Source organism: Felis catus, chromosome A3, assembly GCF_018350175.1.
Source record: "Felis catus isolate Fca126 chromosome A3, F.catus_Fca126_mat1.0, whole genome shotgun sequence".
NCBI lineage: Eukaryota > Metazoa > Chordata > Mammalia > Carnivora > Felidae > Felis > Felis catus.
The window spans coordinates 15,222,288-15,240,861 of NC_058370.1; the positions used below are offsets into that span (position 1 = coordinate 15,222,288).

Consider the following 18,574-nt stretch of genomic DNA (forward strand, 5'->3'; position numbering starts at 1 on the left):
TGAGTCCTCATAATGGTAAGTGTACTATTTTTTTTTTTAAGTTTACTTGTTTTGAGAGAGTGTGAGAAAGAGCGCAAGTGGAGGAAAGGCACAGGGAGAGGGAGAGAGAGAACCTTAATAGGTTCTGTGCTGACAGCGTGGGGCTCAATCTCACAAACTGTGAGATCATGACCTGAGCTGAAACCAAGAGTTGGACAATAAGTGTGCTCTTAATCCCCATCATCTATTTTACTCATCCTTCCACCTGCCTCCCCTCTGTAACCCTCTGTTCTCTATGGTTAAGAGGTTAACCTTCTGTTTTTTGGTTTGTCTCTTTTTCCCCCCTCTTTTGTTAATTTTGCTTCTTAAATTCCACATATGAGTGGAATCATATGGTACTCGTCTTTCTCTGACTTATTTTGCTTAGCATAATACACTCTAGCTTGCGAATGTATATGTTCCCAACCACAGAGGTCTAAGGTATGTAACAGGGAGTAACTTAGCATGTCTGACTCCATATTGCTTTTATTTCTCTTGCTGCTGTGAAACTGTATAGCTAGGAAACCTTTGCTTAGCTCTGCACATAAGCTTGTTACAGCTGAGTGGTAAAAACTGCTCTTTTTCCAAAACCTACCTCACCCAAGGAGATAAAGAAGGACATACAGAAATGACTATACTATGTTTATTTGCTAGAACGACAAGATCAGATTCCTGTATGCAGAGGTCAACTGACCAAGGACAAATAATTTACATGATCTTCCTCTTGTGTTATAGATGTCTGTCACCTTTTGACTCCAAGCCCTTCCCACTTCCCCCTTCTGCTAACATAAAAGAAGCTCAAATTTCATGCTGAGGGAGATGAGTCTTTAGGACAGTTGTCCACCATCTCCTTGGTTTTCTGGTTTTCTGAATAAAGTCATTTTCCTGCTCTCCTGCCCCTGGTATCTTGCCTGTTGACATTTGAGCCTATCCCGTTGAAAGCAGTAAGAGTTTAGATTTGATTACAGAGAAACAAACAGAATATTGACAGAATTGGACCAATTGGCAATCCGAATCATAATGTAAGATGTTTTAAAGGTTTTTTTTTTAACATTTATTTTTGAGAGACAGAGAGAGACAGAGCATGAGCAGGGGAGGGGCAGAGAGAGAGAGAGAGAGAGAGAGAGAGAGGGAGACACAGAATCCGAAGCAGGCCTACTGAGCCACCCAGGTGCCCCATAATGTAAGATTTTTAATATAACTTTATGAGAAACTGAGAGATCAAAAAGACAAAAACTCTAAATATATACATACATACATGTATCCATGTATATGGATATTTTATTTTACATATATACATGTATCCAAAAATAGATATGTTGGTTATTCTAAAGCCACTTGGATTGGAAGGTAATATAACCTCTCATCTGAGCGCCATGCCCACATGTTGAACTATCTATTGAACATACCCACTCACATGTTTTGGACAAGCCAGGTCTTTCCTTCTCATTCTTACATGTATTAGTGAATGACACATCCACCTACTTAACCAAGCTCACCTGGAAGGCATCCATACCTCCTTCTAATGCATATCGCCATCGTCCTGTCTATTTACAAATCCTTTTAATTTTATCTCAAAAGATGTCCCTACTGTGTTCACTTCTCTCTTTTCTACCACCCCTCTCCAGCCCATGCTATGGTCATTCTGCACTTGGGTGTCTACCAGAGCTCTCAACTGGTCTCCCTCACTCTACCTGTGGTCTGATTTAGTTTACTCTCTATAGAAATCAGAGTGAGTATTTTTTTAAAAATTTTTATTTGTTTTTGAGAGAGAGAGAGAGAGAGAGAGAGAGAGAGAGAGAGAGTAGGGGAGGGGCAGAGAGAGAGGGGGGAACAGAGGATCCCAAATGGGTTCTGAGATGACAGCAGAGAGTCTGATATGGGGCTCAAACTCAAGAACTGTGAGATCATGACCTGAGCCGAAATCAGAGGCTCAACTGACTGAGCCACCCAGGTGCCCCAGAAATCAGAGTGAGTTAAAAAAAAGAAAATATTTTAAAATAGGTTCATACTCAGGGCGCCTGAGTGGCTCAGTCAGTTGAGCCTCTGATTTCGGCTCAGATCATGATCTCACGGTTCATGGGTTTGAGCCCCGTATTGGGCTCTGTGCTGACGGCTCAGAGTCTGGAGCCTGCTTCGGATTCTGTGTCTCTCTTTCTCTGATCTTCCCATGTGCACTTTCTGTCTGTCTGTCTCTCTCTCTTAAAAATAAACAGCAGCAACAACAACAAAATAAAATAGGTTCATACAGCATCGTAAGAATAGTATGGAGAAGTGTCTTACACTCTTTGTTTAGATATCCTACTCAAATTCTGCCAATTGTTCCAGTATCCTCCTTTTTAATAGAAAGGATCACTCTAGGAGCATGTGTTACATCTAATTGTCATGCCACTCTGGTCTTCTCCAGTCTGAAACAGTTTCTTGGCATTTCTTGACTTTTATGAAGTTTCGTATAGGCCAGGCATCTTGTATAATGTCCCTCAACTTGAATTATACCAATGTTTCCTCATGATTAGGTGTAGGTCATGAATTTTGACCAGAATATTCCAGATACTGTGTTTTTGCCATTGCATCATATTGAGTGGTTCACAATGTCTATTTGTCCCATTATTGGCAGTGGTGATTGTAGTCACTTGACTAAGATGGTGTCTGCCCCGTTTCTTTATTGTAAAACTGTTCTTTTGCCTTTGTTATTAAATATTTTGTGAGGGGATCTTCAGAGATCATGCAAAAATTAAATTGCTCATTGCACTTGTGACGGTGATTCCCTCATCTGTCATCTTTTGGCCCGTATTCAGATGTGGGGTGTGGATGTCATGACCATAACTCTTAACAACTAGATTTTATGCAGCGTTCCGTGATCCTGGCCCTATCAAATCCTTTCCTTTAGGAGCTCTTGGCACTGTTTTCTTTCTTTCTTTCTTTCTTTCTTTCTTTCTTTCTTTCTTTCTTTCTTTCTTTCTTTCTTTCTTTCATTGAGATATAATTGACATTTAACACTGTGTGAGTTTAAGGCATACAACGTGATGATCTGATACATTCACATATTGCAATATGGTTATTGTTGACTATAATCACTACACTGTGCATTAGATCTCCAGGACTTACTTATCTATTATTTGAGTGTTTGTATCATTAAATAAAAATCTCCCTAATTTCCCCAGCCCCCAGCCCTGGAAACCACCATTATACTCTTTGTATTTAAGAGTTTGGCTTTTTAAGATTCTATGTATAGGTGATATTATATAGCGTTTGTTTTCCTCTGTCTGTCTGATTTATTTCACTTAGCATAATGCCCTACAATTCTATCCATGTTATTGCAAGTGGGGAGATTTCCTTCTTTTTCATGGCTGAATGATAGTCCATTATATATGTGTATAATGGAGTATGTTATTTTATTTATTTTTTCAAATTTTTACTTAAATTCTAGATAGTTAATATAATAGTGTAATATTGGTTTCAAGAGTAGAATTTAGTGATTAAGAGTCTCTTGATAAAGAAGATATGGCGTATATATATACAATGGAATATTACTCAGCTATCAAAAAGAATGAAATCTTGCCATTTGCAATGACATGGATGGAGCTAGAGTGTATTATGCTAAGAGAAATAAGTGAGTCAGGAAAGACAAATACCATATGATTTCACTCATATGTGGAATTTAAACAACAAATCAGATGAACATAGAGGAAAGAAAAAAAAGAGAGGGAAGCAAACCATGAGAGAACAAACTGAGGGTTGATGGAGGGGAGGTGGGCAGGGGATGGGTTGAATGGTTGATGAGTACTAAGGAGGGCACTTGTGTTGAGCACGGGGTGTTATATGTACATGATGAATCACTAAATTATACTTCTAAAACCAATGCTACACTATATGTTAATAAACTAGAATTTAAATAAAACATTGAAAAAAAATTGAAAAAAAGTCTCTTTTGGTTTACTTCCAAAATTTTTTTCTTGTGGTTGACTTCAAGTTTCATAGTGTTATGGTCTGAAAATACGCATGTTTTGATCTCAACCTTTCATACATGTTGAGGCTTGATTTGTGACCCAGTATGTGCTGTATTCTGGAGAATGTTCCATGTACATTGAAAAAGAGTGTGTTTTCTGCTGTTTTAGGATGAAATGTTCTGAATATGTCTCTTAAGTCCATCTGGTCCAGTGTGTCATTCAAAGCCATTGTTTCCTTGTTTATTTTCTGCTTAGATGATCTGTCCATTGTTGTTAGTGAGATGTTAAAGTTCCCTACTATTAATTTATCATTATCAATAAATTTCTTTATGTTTGTGGTTAATTGATTTATCTATTTGGGTGTTTCAAGTTGGGGGCATAAATATTTACAATTGTTACATTTTTCTTGTTGGATAGACCCTTTAGTTATGATATATTACCCTTCTTCATTTCATATTACAGTATTTGGTTTAAAATATAGTTTGCCTGATATAAGTATGACTACTCTGGCTTTCTTTTGAAGTCAATTAGCATGATAGATGGTTCTCTATCCCCTCACTTTCAATCTGGGGATGTCTTTAGGTCTAAAATGAGTCTTTTGTAGGCAGCATATGGATGGGTCTTTTTTTTTATTATTAATCCATTCTGATACCCTATGTCTTTTGATTGGAGCATTTAGTCCATTTACATTCAGTGATTATCGATAGATATGAATTTAATGCCACTGTATTACCTGTAAAGTTGTTGTTTCTGGAGATTTTCTCTATTCCTTTCTTTGTTTTTTAATGTTTATTTATTTATTTTTGAGATAGAATGCACAGAGGAGGGGTAGAGAGAGAGAGGGAGACAGAAAATCCAAAGCAGGCTCCACATTTTGGGGAGCTGGTATCAAAACTCCAAATTTTGGGGACCTGGCACAGCATGAACTTGGTGCTGATCTTCAGGGGAGGGTCTTGCCATGCTCATGCACCCATTAACTGCTTCTTTTGCTGTTTGCTATAATCTTGTAGGTCTTGTTGATGCAAATCTCACTGTCTTTCAGAATTAGTGTTCTGGGGGCCCATTCCTTAGGTGGGGCACTAAATTTGGGCTTGAAACACTTTGCTCCTCAAAAGGCTGGGAGTTGGGAGTTCCTTCCTGATTGTATGGCACTGTGCTAGGGGTGGGATTTATTTATTTATTTATTTATTTATTTATTTATTTATTTATTTATTATTTTAGCGGTGGCATTTATGATGAGAGTGTCTCAGGCTTTTCTACCTGTTTCAATATGAGTATGTTCTCATTTGCCCAGTGTATAGGAATCACTCAGCTAGTTTCTGGCTTTTTTTTTTTTTTTCAGAAGTAATTGTTCCATGTGTAGCTGTACATTCAGTGTTCAAGGTGGGAGTAGAGTTCAGGAGAATCCTATATTGCCATCTTGGTTGATCCCCTATCTCCTCCTCTTTAAAAGGACACTATTGCTGGATATAGGATTCTTGGTTGATGGTTTTTTTCTTCTGGCATTTTTATTGTATTAGCCCACTGCCTACTGGCTTCTAAAGTTTCTGATGAGAAATCTGTTGTTATCTTAATGAAGATCCCTTGTATGTGATGTGTCACTTTTCTCTTGCTGCTTTAAAGATTCTCTCTTTGTCTTTAGCTTTTGAAAGTTTGATTATAATGTGTCTTATAATTATATTATATAATTATATATAATTATATTTATAATTATATAATGTGTCTTATATTATAATGTGTCTCAGTGTGCATTTCTTTGAGTTCATCTTATTTGTAGTTTGTTGAACTTCTTGGATATTTATAATCCTATCTTTCATCAAATTTGGGAAGTTTTCAGTCATTATTTCTTCAAACAGTATCTCTGGCCTTCTCCCTTCTTCTTTTTCTTCTTCTTCTTCTTCTTCTCCTCCTCCTCCTCCCCCTCCTCCTCCTCCTCCTCCTTCTTCCTCCCCCTCCTCCTCCTCTTTTCCTCCTTCTCCTCCTCCTCCTCCTCCTTCTTCTTCTTCTTCTTCTTCTTCTTCTTCTTCTTCTTCTTCTTCTTCTTCTTCTCCCACGATGCATATCTTGGTTTGTTTAATGGTGTCCAAACATCTCTAAGGTTTTGTTCGCTTTTGTCAACCTTTTTTCTTTCTCCTCTTTAGACTTGATAATTTCCATGGTTCTATCTTCATGTTTATTTCTTTTTTTCTTCTGTCTTCTTCAGTCTGCCTTTGAATCCCTCTACTGAAAATTTCATTTCAGTTATTGTACTTTTCAGCTTCAGCATTTCTTTTAAGTTTTTTTTTTTTTTAAAGATTTAAAAAAATATAGGGATGCCTGGGTGGCTCAGTTGGTTGAGCGTCCAACTTTGGCTCAGGTTATGATCTCACAGTTCATGGGTTCAAGCCCCGCATTGCGCTCTGTGCTGACAGCTCGAGTCTGGAGCCTGCTTTAGATTCTGTGTCTCCCTTTCTCTCTGCCCCTCCCCTGCTTGTGCTCTCTCTCTCTCAAAAATAAACAGTTTAAAAAAAGATTTAAAAAATCTCCTTATTAATATTTCTGTTTTGTTCATAATTTTCTTGATTTTCTCCATGTTATTTCTTTGAGCATCTTTAAGACAGTTGTTTTAAAATCTTTGTCTAGCAGATCTGCCATCAGATCTTTCGGGGGGGGCAGTTTCTGTTTGTTTGTTTGTTTACTTAAAGTTTACTTATTTTGAGAGGGGGAAGGGGCAGAGAGAGAGGGAGAGAGAGAGTCCCAGTCAGTGCAGAGCCCGGCGTGGGACTCAGTCTCAGGAAGTGTGAGGTTATGACTCGAGCTGAAATCTAGAGTCGGACAATTAACTGACTGAGCCACCCAGGTGCCCCTGATTTATTTATTTTGACTTGAATGGGCCATACTTTTGTGTTTCTTTGCATGCTTTGTGATTTCTTTTTGGTGGAGACTGGACATTTGAACCTAATAATGTGGTTAACTCTGGAAATCAGATTCTCTTGCTTTCCCAGGGTATGTTGTTTTATTTTGCTCTTGTTTTTGTGAGGTTTTATTTGCTTTTTGGATTGCTTAGGTTGTCTCTGTGCTGAGGAACAGTCTTAAATGTACACTTAAGGTGTTCTCATATCTTTTCCTAGGTGTGTATGGTCACTTTCTAATTTTCCCTGTACATACAGTTGTTTTGAACATCCTAGTCTTTAATGTCTGGCTCCCAAAAAGAAAAAGAGGAAAATAAAGGGAGAGAAAAAAGGCACTGGCCCTTTAAACACCTGGAAGTCACTTTAGCATGAGAGGGAGGGGCTTGCAACAATGAGGGGAGGTGCTTCTTTGTGTGCACTCTGATCAGAGGCAGCAATCAGTGATCAGAGCCTGGATCCCTGACATTTGGAAGAGGGGATCCTTTTTTGCCTACCCTGGCTGCTGTAAGCTGTGTTTAAGTTGCTCCAGGAACATGTGCACAGCTGCCTGCCATAAGGCAGGATGAGGGTGGAGAATGTGTAGCTACTAGTATGCTAAGAACTGAAATTGATTAAAATTAATTGCAATTACCATCTAAGCCTTCCTGTGGAAGTTGCAAACCTCAGTAGACTCCAGTTCTGAATATAGTTCCATCAGACATGTTTTGTAAGTGCCATTGTTGTCTAGGCAGGGAGACAGATTCCTGGTGTTTCCTGCTCGGCCATATCGCCCTACCTTAATTTTCATATTTTAAAATTTCTTTATTCTTTTCTGGCATTTCAGAGGGCTGCTTGACCTAATCTTCTACCATCACTAATTTGTACTTTGGCTGTATCCTTTATTTTTATCTCGAGTTACTGTGTCATTTAGGTCACCTTTTCTATTTTCCACATCCTATTATTTTTTTATTGGTTCTTCTTTGATAATATATGTTCCTGCTTTAACCTACCCATATCCATTCTTACCTAGTTGAGAATATTAATTATGTCTATTTCATTTATCCCTTCAATTAATTCTGGGTTATTTAATATTGGTTATTTAGCTTGTTTCTCTTCGTTTACATGTTTGTGACAAATTTTGTTTGTGATCATTTGTGGAAATATGAGCCGGTTTTGCTTTTATTGTGTGTGTTAACCTTAAAACTAAAAACTATCAATTATTTTACCAGCAAAATATGGGTTTATTGGGGGAACAAAAGAGAATTATAATCTGGACAAACAAGCTGTGGCCAAACTGTAGGCAAGTTTGGGGAACAAAGGAGAGGTACACTTTTTTAATGAGAAAAGGAGTAGGTTCGGAGGGCTGTTATAAACTAAAAGTGCATTGGAGTATAGTGGGAGTTCAAAGTATGGTGGCTTCTCATTGGCTGAGCTCTTGCCCAAAGGGATGAGGGAAGTATTTCTTCCTGAGGCAGGAAGAGTAGAGTAGTATCCACATGCAAGGTCAAGTCTGTCTCTTCCTGCTTGGTCTACAATTGACTAGGAGAGGTAGAGCTCCCCCTGCTGACACCTCCCAACTCCATTTTAGTGAGGCTTCCTGTCATAATTTTCATATGTATGTGGTGGATGGGTGGTTGGTGGGGTAACTTGCACTTCTCTTGGTTGATTCAAAGTAGGTGGTGGAGAATTCCAGTCAAAACTCCACAATAATACAATCTGGTCTTACACTCATTTGCTACTTCCTAAATAACACTTTCCCTCTGTCTCCCTCCCTGCTTAGGGAACATTTCTACGTTTCTGCCCTAGATGTGTTTTCTATGGCAATTTTTTTTTTCTCTTTGGTTTAGCCATTATCCCTCAGTGTGTATAGGAAGAAGGATAAACAATAAACTCTGTGTCTGCCTAGTCCAATTGCACCTGTTTTTATATACTTCTTACTATAGCTGTGCTCTGGAACCGCCACTTTGTTGTATCAGTTGCACTTGTAGTATCTTGTGGATGTGGATGGTGATAGATCCAGATTTTTGTGGTGGGGAGAATAATATAACTCAAAAGCTTTCATCCAACTCCTTCTTTTACCATTGGTGCCCAGCAATCTGTCTTGGGCATCTATTTCTTTCCTCACCAAGATAACACTGCCCTCTTTCCTCAAAAAATTCTTAGTCTTGGGGCACCTGGGTGGCTCAGTTACTTAAGCAACCAACTCTTGATTTAGGCTCAGGTCATGAACATGCAGTTTGTAGATCTGGGCCCCATGCCAGGCTCCACACTGACAATGCGGGGTTTGCTTGGGATTCTCTCTCTCTTGGTCTATCTCTCTGTCTCTCTCTCAAAACAAATAAATAAACTTAAAAAATTCTTAGTCTTGACTTTAGTTATTCATATCCATATGCCTTCTTTTTACTTGTCCAGCATTTCCAGGATTTGGTTAGCAGAAGAAGCAAACAGGCTGGGGGAATATGTTATTTTGTCTGAAAGACTGTCTATTTCTGGGACACCCAGCTTCGTGACTTGCAAAAGGAAAATCTCAGAACTTCCACTTATGTGAACCAGTCAGGTTAGCCTAGTTCCTATTATTTCAGAGTGCACAGCATGTCTCCAACAGCTTATTTGGCTTAAGAATAATTTGTAATTCCCAGGTCTTCTCCAAAATGGAAACATGCCAGAATTTGGGCTTCACCTGTTCAGAGTAAACTCTCTTTGGATGAAGGCCTAATTTTGAAGTCAGAGCTCTTGAAGAAAATGGTCTCAATTTGGGGGATTAATTTTCTTATTTTTAAGACTGAGAAAAGACCAGGCTTGCATGTCTGGTTACAGGATCTCACTGGTTTATAATGTCTCTGATGTTGGCCCTAGCTACTAATAGTCCAGGATGCATTCTCAGGTAAGGCACTGGACTTGGTCAATAAGAGGGACAGGGAAGGTATGCAGGACAGGGATGTTTGGATAAATTCAGAGATAAGATGGTCAAGCTGAGTGTCCTACAGCTGGGAAGATCATGGCCATGTCGAACCTTGTGGCATTATATTCAGACACTTGGCAGCTAGTGTCTGGGTGATTATTTTCTTGGTAGTAAAACACAGTCATTGATTGAAATTGAGTTATTTTGCCAGAATGACTAAGAACAGCCAAGTCAAATTTCAATGACTGAGATACTAAACAGTGTCTAAATAACTACTTATTAATAGGGATCAAGTCAGGAGGCTAGTTAAGCTAACTGGGGCTCCTGACTTGGTGTCCATGAATCAGGAAGTGTCACAAAGAAACATTTGTCATGAGTGCAAGGACATGTATTTCATGTGAATGTGAGGCTCAGGGCTCATTCTGCTCATTTTGGTTTCATGGGCAAAGAGGAGCACAAGTTAGGTACTTTGGTTCTACTAACTAGTTCAACCTGAGAAGGGAGGTGATATAAACCTCTACAGATCTGGTTTGTGTGCATGAAACACCTGAAACATTGTGTGCATGTATAAGAAATGGTTCAATGGGGAGAGGGCAGCTAAGGATGGAACCAGCTGACATTCAACTCTGGATAAGGTGGGGGAGAGACATTTCAGAGAGCAGGGAAAACTGACACAAAGTTGCTTTCATTTTAATGGTCATACAGTTATTTCTCAAGAAAGAGAAAACTAAAGTCAGGAAAATAGCAAACAGATGGAAGTTTCCAGGATTATGGAAATATTACAAAGATCTTAAAATTGGTTTGAATTTTCTTACAGCTATGTTTCAGAATGATGTATCAACTCTTGACTTTTTTTACTTGGTTTCCCTGTTTAAGCAAAAACAAACAAAAAACAAACAAACAACAAAAACAGCAAAAATCTGCGTTATAGGTTTTGAAAAGTCTCCTTCGATTAATTTAAGTCATTTTTATCCCAGGGGAAGTCCTGAGGATGCCATATCTTTCAATGTCCCCCCTGTTCCATTGATTGATCTCTTACTCTTTCATTCCCTTAAAACTTAGTCATTGTCTACTATGTGCCAGGCATTGCAAAAATTCACTAGGAATATTAAATAAATAAAACAAAATTTCCGTTTTTGAGTTACACCCAAGGTTACTTTCCAACTCACTCTCCTAGAAACCAGCCATACCATAGCCTTGTTAGCCTCCATAGACCTTCTTCTAGTTCCAATGACTGGGGAATGGTCAAATTTGGGCTGAGACCTTAGTTGTATAAAACAGGATATTGCTATGGACAGATCACAGGTCTAGGATCACAAGGATTGGGTTTGGGTGAACCTGTGCATGTAAAATGGTCAAGCTGTAGGTGACCATCAAATCTGGTTAGAAACCTTGGTATGTCATTTAATGTGAACTTGGGCCAGTTAGTTACCTCTACTGGAGTTGGTTTCTTAATCTGCCACTTTAATAATACAAATCTACCTTAGGGTGATTTTAATTTTAAATTGTATCAATACATGTAAATTGCTTAGGGCAGCGCCTGGCACACGGTAATTATCTGATAACTGGTGACTACTATTTTTCCTCTGGACTTTTGATTTCCTAACTGAAAAATGACAAATGATCCTGAGATCCAACCCAACTATCAAACTTTTTGGTTAGGACAATCCTCCCTCTTCCCATCCCAGCCAGGGATCCTAGGATCTCAGAGCCTCTCCTTTTCCTCTCCCCCAAGGACCAAGGGCAAGATGGGACTCCTTACTTTATTCTGTATTCTTCAACACAGGCTATGTCACATTCTAATTTAAGCTTGTAGTTGTTAAGGTTGCCATTACAGCCAGTGAAGATAAAACTTTCACATCTTTTGGAGGTTTGGTTGTAGAAAATCTAAAGTGAATTTCAAAACAGCTGCCAGGATTCATATCCATTTTGCAGGGATCTGCATGAGAGGTTCCCATTGAGTTAGGGGGAATTAGTTAGGACTCAGCAGGAGATCTTGCCTTCCAGGGCCCTTAAAAATTCCTCATGTTAGTTTGGAAATGGGTGTTAAGTGATTGAGTGACTTGACCAAGAGCCCACATTTGCTAAGTGGCTGGGCCAGAGTTTGGGGTGTCTGACTTGCAGGATAGACTCTGCCACCTTCCCATGCTCCAGAAGCACCAAGCCTGTACTCATGATCTGTGGAAGAAAGCTTCATTATCTTTCACATCTACATTGTGAGCTTATTAAAACAGGGGCCATGTGTTCAAGTGTTCTCTATGCACTGGGAGCCAAGATATTGAAAATGCCTGTTTTCTCAGTATCCAACCCCCCTTTATTCTCATCTCAATATGTACTCTTGAATGGTCTGAGATTTTTGAAATTTGTCATAAAACCCCTAATTCAAAATACTTTTGGTCCTTTGGACACCCTTCAAAAGACGGCCCTATCTGGAAGGGTGTTATTTGCATCATAGTTTTTTTTTTCTCACCAGACATCCACAAGACCCCTAGATTAAGCAATTCCCAGAGTCAAAGGACTAAGAATCTATGGGTAATAACACAAAAGGAGAACCTTCATGGACCAGCTGTATATCACATTTTCCTTTTTACCACTTTCTCCCTCATTCATAATTGGTCTTTGGATTTATTTTCTGCTTCAGGTTCATACCTTTGAGGTCTCCACATATCATTTCAGCAAGTCTAGCAACACCACCCATTAATGGGGTAGTCAGCAAGAAGAAGATGAAGAGACCTAGAAGAAATCCCAACTCAGCAGGCTTCATGATGCAGCAGGCAGCAAGTAGGAGAGTCTTAGCATCAACTGATGTTATATTTTGGCCTTGATACTTGAGAGGGCTGAACCCGCTTACCCCAAGGGCCAGGACTGGGCATTACTAGGTGTTGAGTTGAACAGTGAATGCTTGGGTACCCAGCCATGAAGCTGAAGGTCCCAAGCTGATTAGACCCCTGATAGTGAGTCCCATGTTCATCTAGAAACTATAGAAACTAAAGCTTCAGAGCTGCTAACATAAGTTTAATCATGGAGAATAGAATAATTAGGGCAAAAATTAAAAAAGGCTTGCTTCCTTTCTTCTCTTCAGCCTTCCACAATAAGGAAGAGACTGATCCTGGTGAAACAGGAAGAATGTAATAAAAACAATAATAGTAATGACAGTAACTAACCCCTATGGTACTTCCTATATGCTAGGCTCTATCTATCTATCTATCTATCTATCTATCTATCTATCTATCTATCTATACAAAATCATTAAATTTCAAAAAAGTCACAGGCACCCTGTGAGTTTCATGCAATTATTACCATCATAGATGAAGAAATTGAGGCCGAGGTTAAGTTATATGTGTAAGGTCACCCATCGATTATGTAAGTGGAATCAAAATTTGAACTCACTATACCTAGGAATATGGGACAAATTTATCTTTTCTTAGTTTTGTTTTCTTGTAAGACTTTTGAAATTTTGACTTTCACATTTATACTCTTCTCTATCCATTTCAAATTAAGTTTCATGAGTGGTGTAAGATAGGGGTCCAGTTTCATTGTTTTGTACGTGAACATGTAGTTTTCCCAGCATCATTTATTAAAGTGACTATCCTTTTCCCATTGTGTATTCTTGGTTCCCTCGTGAAATACTGGCTAACCATATATGCGTGGGTTTATTGTTGGGCTTTTGGTTCTGTTTCATTGGTCTATGGGTCTGTTTCTTTTTAAATGTTTATTTTATTTTTGAGAGAGATAGAGAGCAAGCAGGGGAGGGGCAGAGAGAGAGGGAGACAGAGGATCCGAAGTGGGTTCTGCGCTGACAGCAGAGAGCCTGATGTGGGGCTTGAACTCATGAACTGGGAGATCATGACCTGAGCTTAAGTCAAACGCTTAACTGACTGAGCCAGGCACCCTGTGGGTCTGTTTTTATGCAAATACAATAATGTTTTGATTACTGTAGCTTAAAAATTTTTTTAAATGTTTATTTATTTTTGGGAGAGAGAGAGAAAGACAGAGTGTGAGCAGGGGAGGGGCAGAGAGACCGGGAGACACAGAATCCGAAGCAGGCTACAGGCTCTGAGCTCTCAGCACAGAGCCGATGCGGGGCTCGAACCCAGGAGCCGCGAGATCATGACCTGAGACAAAGTTGGACACTTAACTGACTGAGCCACTCAGGAACCCCTGATTACTGTAGCTTTTTAAAAAAAGTTAATTTATTTGTTTTGAGAGAGAGAGAGAGAGAGAGAGAGAGAGTGAGCAAGCAGTGGAGAAGCAGAGATAGAATTCCAAGCAGGTTCCGTGCTGTCAGTGCACAGAGCCCGACATGGGGCTTGATCTCATGGACTGTGAGATCATGACCTGAGCTGAAATCAACAGTCAGACACTTAACCAACTGAGCCATCCAGGCACCCTGGATTATCGTAGCTTTTAAATGTAGTTTGAAATCAGGAAATGTGGTGCCTTCAGCTTTGTTTGTCTTTCTCAAGTTACTTTGGTTATTTGGGGTCTTTTGTGGTCCATACAAATTTTAGGATTGTTTTTTCTATTATGCCTTTGGAATTTTGATAGGGATTGCATGGAATCTATAAATCCCTTTGGTTAGTATAAGGGAAAAATACACTCCTCCTGTGTGTCCTTTACTCTCCTGACTGTACAATAGCACTGCCTCACTTCTGAGACCAGGTGTGAGTGTGTGTGTGTTTCCACACATCAAGCAATTCTGTAACACCAACTGGGTACCCTACAATTTAACTAAATTCTCACACTATTTACCTGGAAATATCATCAGATCCCACAGATAAGGGCTCAGTCTGACAAGACCGCACCCCTCTACTCACATCAGATATCAATGACAAGTCCAGGTTGTTAAGGGTACTTCTGACCAACCAGTTGTAAATTGGACATTCCCATGATCCCCTCCTTGGGTTTGAGCAATTTGCTAGAGCAGTTCTCAAAATTCAGGGAAAACAGTTTACTTATTATGCTACTGATTTATTATAAAAGGCTACAACAGGTTTTGTGGAGCGGGAAACCTGTATAATTTCGGGACCTTATTTTAGAAAAAGAATGCAATGGGGGCGCCTGGGTGGCTCAGTCAGTTGAGCTTCCAACTTTGGCTCAGGTCATGATCTCGCGATTTGTGAGTTTGAGCCCTGTGTTGGCTCTGTGCTGACAGCTCAGAGCTTGGAGCCTGCTTCTGATTCTGTGTCTTCCTCTCTCTGTCTGCCCCTCCCCTGCTTGTGCTCTGTCTCTCAAAAAATAAAATAAAATGTTAAAAAAATTAAAAAAAAAAAAGAAAGATAATGCAATGGAACAATACAAAACTACAGATAAAAAATTAGGTAGGTAAGTGAATATGTACTTGGAATGAAAAAAGAAATTACAAAAAAATCACATGTTTCCAAAAGCTTATAAATATATCAAACATCATGAATCCTAGAAAAATAACATTTCATTACCATTATTTAAAATATCTTTATAATACCCTTTTCCTATATTTTGTGGCTGATTATTCTTTGGTCACCTTTTATTATGACAGTGATTCTGTAATATCTTATTTCTATAGGAAGAACAGAAAGATAATTCAGTCTTTTCTCTAGCATGGTTGATCAAAAATTTAAAGTTATAGTCCTGGAGAGCTAATACACAGCATAGTGGTTATAGTCAACAATACTGTATTATAATCTTCAAAGTTGCTAAGAGACTAGATTGTAATCATTCTCCACAAAAAAGAAATAACAATTATGTGACTTGATAGAGGTGTTAGCTAATGCTACAGTGGTAATTATATTGTAATATATAAATTTATCAAATCAACAGGTTGTATACCTTAAATGTACACAATGTCACATCTCAATTATATCTCAATAAAAAAATAAGTTACTGATTATTTGGGAAAAATCCTTTCCAGATTGATAACACTGGCAAAGCCACATCTGTAACTTTCTTCATAGTTTCTGGTTCAGGTGGTGCTACATGCCTGGGGCAAGCCCTTGGAGAATTCTAGCTCTTTGATCTGGATCCAATGGACTCTCATTGCAGCCTAATAGCCACTGATCCAGCTCCACCAAGTCCTCACCACCCTCACTGTGCCTGTCTTGGGTTCATGATATGGCCATGAAACCTTGAACTCTGGCTCCGAGCACGTTGTAGTGCAACATCTTATTGCTACTTCTGCCTGAGGTCAAACATGGGAGCATTTTGACCGATGGGTGCAACCAGGGGCAGATTGTCAGTGAGGGTTGTCCAGACATGAACACAGAAGTAACTTAAGATCGCTATTAGGATATACCCCCCAGCCCACCACCCTTCCATCCCCCATCTTGGGTTGGGACAGTGATGGCTGTCTCTGGGCTTAGACGGTGTTGTTCTTTCCTTTCCTCATCCTGAGAGAAGCAAGTGACGGATCTGGAGCTTAAACTACACGAGTTTCATGGTAAATTAGTCTTTTCTGCCAAACTCAAAATCTGTTTGCAAGTCAGATTTCGTTGGGGAGAATGACCTCAAATTTATTGCTTCTCAATGCCTTCCTAAAAGTGGACTAAGAAAAACAATATTGTGGAGGCCTGTGGGGGAAAAAGAGGATAATTAGTGCCTTTTTTCTTCTGAGTTCTTGAAACACATCCATGGATCATACCATGTAGGGCCTCCAAAGAGCTGTTGTCATTGAATTGTGTGTTGTTGGCTTATGCTTAAAAACCCTTGGAGAAATAGCCCCAGAAAACTTCCTGGAATCTAACTTGAGGTCATCATGGAGAGTGTTGTCCATCTTACTGCACAGTCTTTCCTCTTTGAGAACATGTGGAAGAGCTTGTCTCTTTTGCTGTTTCCTACCATGATTATTTCCACTGTTCCTGAGTATCTTTTTGGGCTAAACTTATGCTTACTCTAAAAGTTGTAACTGATTGTGCTGCCCTTGTTGTGCTGTTATTATGAAAGCTTAGAGCTAATTTTATAATATTTATTTTATTTTTTATTTGAGAGAGAGAGAGAGAGAGAGAGAGAGAGTGAGAGAGAGCGAGCATGGGTTAAGGAGAGGAGCAAAGGTAGAGAATCTTAAGCAGGCTTTATTCTCAGTGTGGAGCCCAACACAGGGCACCATCCCACGACCCTGGGATCATGACCTGAGCTGAAATCAAGAGTTGGATGCTCAACCAACTGAACTACCTAGGTGCCCTAGTTATGATATTTCATAGCAAGTGTCTGTGATCCTTGTAGCATGTATTTGCTGTGCTAATCTTCTGCATAGTTTTACCATACTTTATTATTTTTATATCTTCTTTCCTCTGTCTTACTTAGATAGGCTAAATTTATTTATTTGAATACTATGTATTATGAATCCTGGTAAGCTGCCTTAAATCCTTCAAAACAAGGTTGAATGTCAATAAATAAAACCATAAATTGATTTGAACCCAGGTCTTCACATTAACTTAAATTATTTTTTCTAGGACATCATGCTGCTTTGAAGGTGGATAGGAGGGGATAGGACTCTGGGGACATAAGATTCCCCTTTGTTCATTAGCTACATCCTGTCCTGCCCCAAGGGCTGAGAGGTAGTGAAGTGGGGAAGATGGGAACTAAATGCAAGAGGAACCACCAAAACTCTACGTCCCAACCTAAAAGGATAATCTTATCTCAGATGAAATTTCTTCCGTGTTGTCCTGATAAAATCAAGTAGGAGGTTCATCTGAACCCTTCTGGGTGCTTTACTCACTGCGCCAGATGATTAGACTGAATGGCATAGTAGAGCAGGACTGAGACCCCTGGAGGGGCTACATTCTTGCCCTAGCCTTTACCATGAAGGAGTGTTAGAATATTGCGAGGCTAGACTCTAGGTCAGGAATTCCTAATGCACTAGAGAGGTATTCTTTCCTGTAATCAGAACCCACAGTTTCGCTCTCAGTTTAGGAAGGAATGCCTAATGACAAAAGGCTGATGGAATGTAGGATCTATCTCTGACTTCTCTGAGTGGATGGTTTTCTGGAAAGCGGCCCAAGGGAGTAAGTACCTAGGTACTTTGTGTATGAAAAGCTTAATAAAACTGACTCCAGTTGATGGTGAGAGTGGACATACCAATCCCCCTGAGTCAGGAAGTGTGTGCCTGGCAGGGGGACCACCATGAAGCTAATGCTATCAGAGCTTCATGGAATCCCAACTGCTTCCCAGGCCACTGCTCCTGATACTTCAGAGTTCCCGGGTTAAGTCTTGAAAGCTTGGCTATGAGAGAAGAGGTGGGACTCTAAAACTTGGTTGCATGAGTACATGCTGCAGGTGAAGGAGTTCTGCATACTTGAGTATGGACACTATGTTACAAGGGGTCTGAAAGCAAGAGAAGTGTACCGCATGCTTCTGCATCAGTACAGCCCATTAAACCCATGGGGACAAAGCAAGACCCAAGATACTGTGCTTTGACTCTACCAATGCCACTTTCTTTTTATGTGGCCTCGAACATATCCTCCCTTTCTCTATCAGTTATTCTAACTTTAATTTTTTTTAATGTTTGCTTATTTTTGAGAGAGAGGGAGACAGAGCATGAATAGGGGAGGGGCAGAGAGAGTGGGAGATACAGAATCTGAAGCAGGCTCCAGGCTCTGAGCAGTTAGCACAGGGCCCAATGTGGGGCTCAAACCCACGAACCCTGAGATCATGACCTGAGCCGAAGTCGGACGCTTAACCGACTGAGCCACCCAGGTGCCCCTAACTTTAAAATGCAGAGATTAGACCAAATAATTGCACAGATCCTTCTGGTTCTAAGGTTGTGGGAAGAAGGAATGTGAATTGTGTCTGTCCAACCAGGAGTTTGAGGGTAAAAAAGGAAATAGATCTGAGGTGGTAGGTAATAAAAGCAACATATG

General features: G+C 39.6%; 2 protein-coding genes across 2 annotated transcripts in view; one reads left to right on the forward strand and one right to left on the reverse strand.

Moving 5' to 3' along the window:
* WFDC11 (WAP four-disulfide core domain 11) overlaps nucleotides 1–18,574 on the forward strand; it is a 76,014-nt gene that overhangs the window by 22,085 nt on the left and 35,355 nt on the right. The gene's annotated exons all lie outside the window — the stretch shown is intronic.
* SPINT4 (serine peptidase inhibitor, Kunitz type 4) lies at nucleotides 11,499–12,504 on the reverse strand. Its single transcript, XM_023251197.2, is given in 3 exon segments — nucleotides 11,499–11,626; nucleotides 11,629–11,679; nucleotides 12,390–12,504. Coding segments are annotated over 3 exon segments (294 nt in total).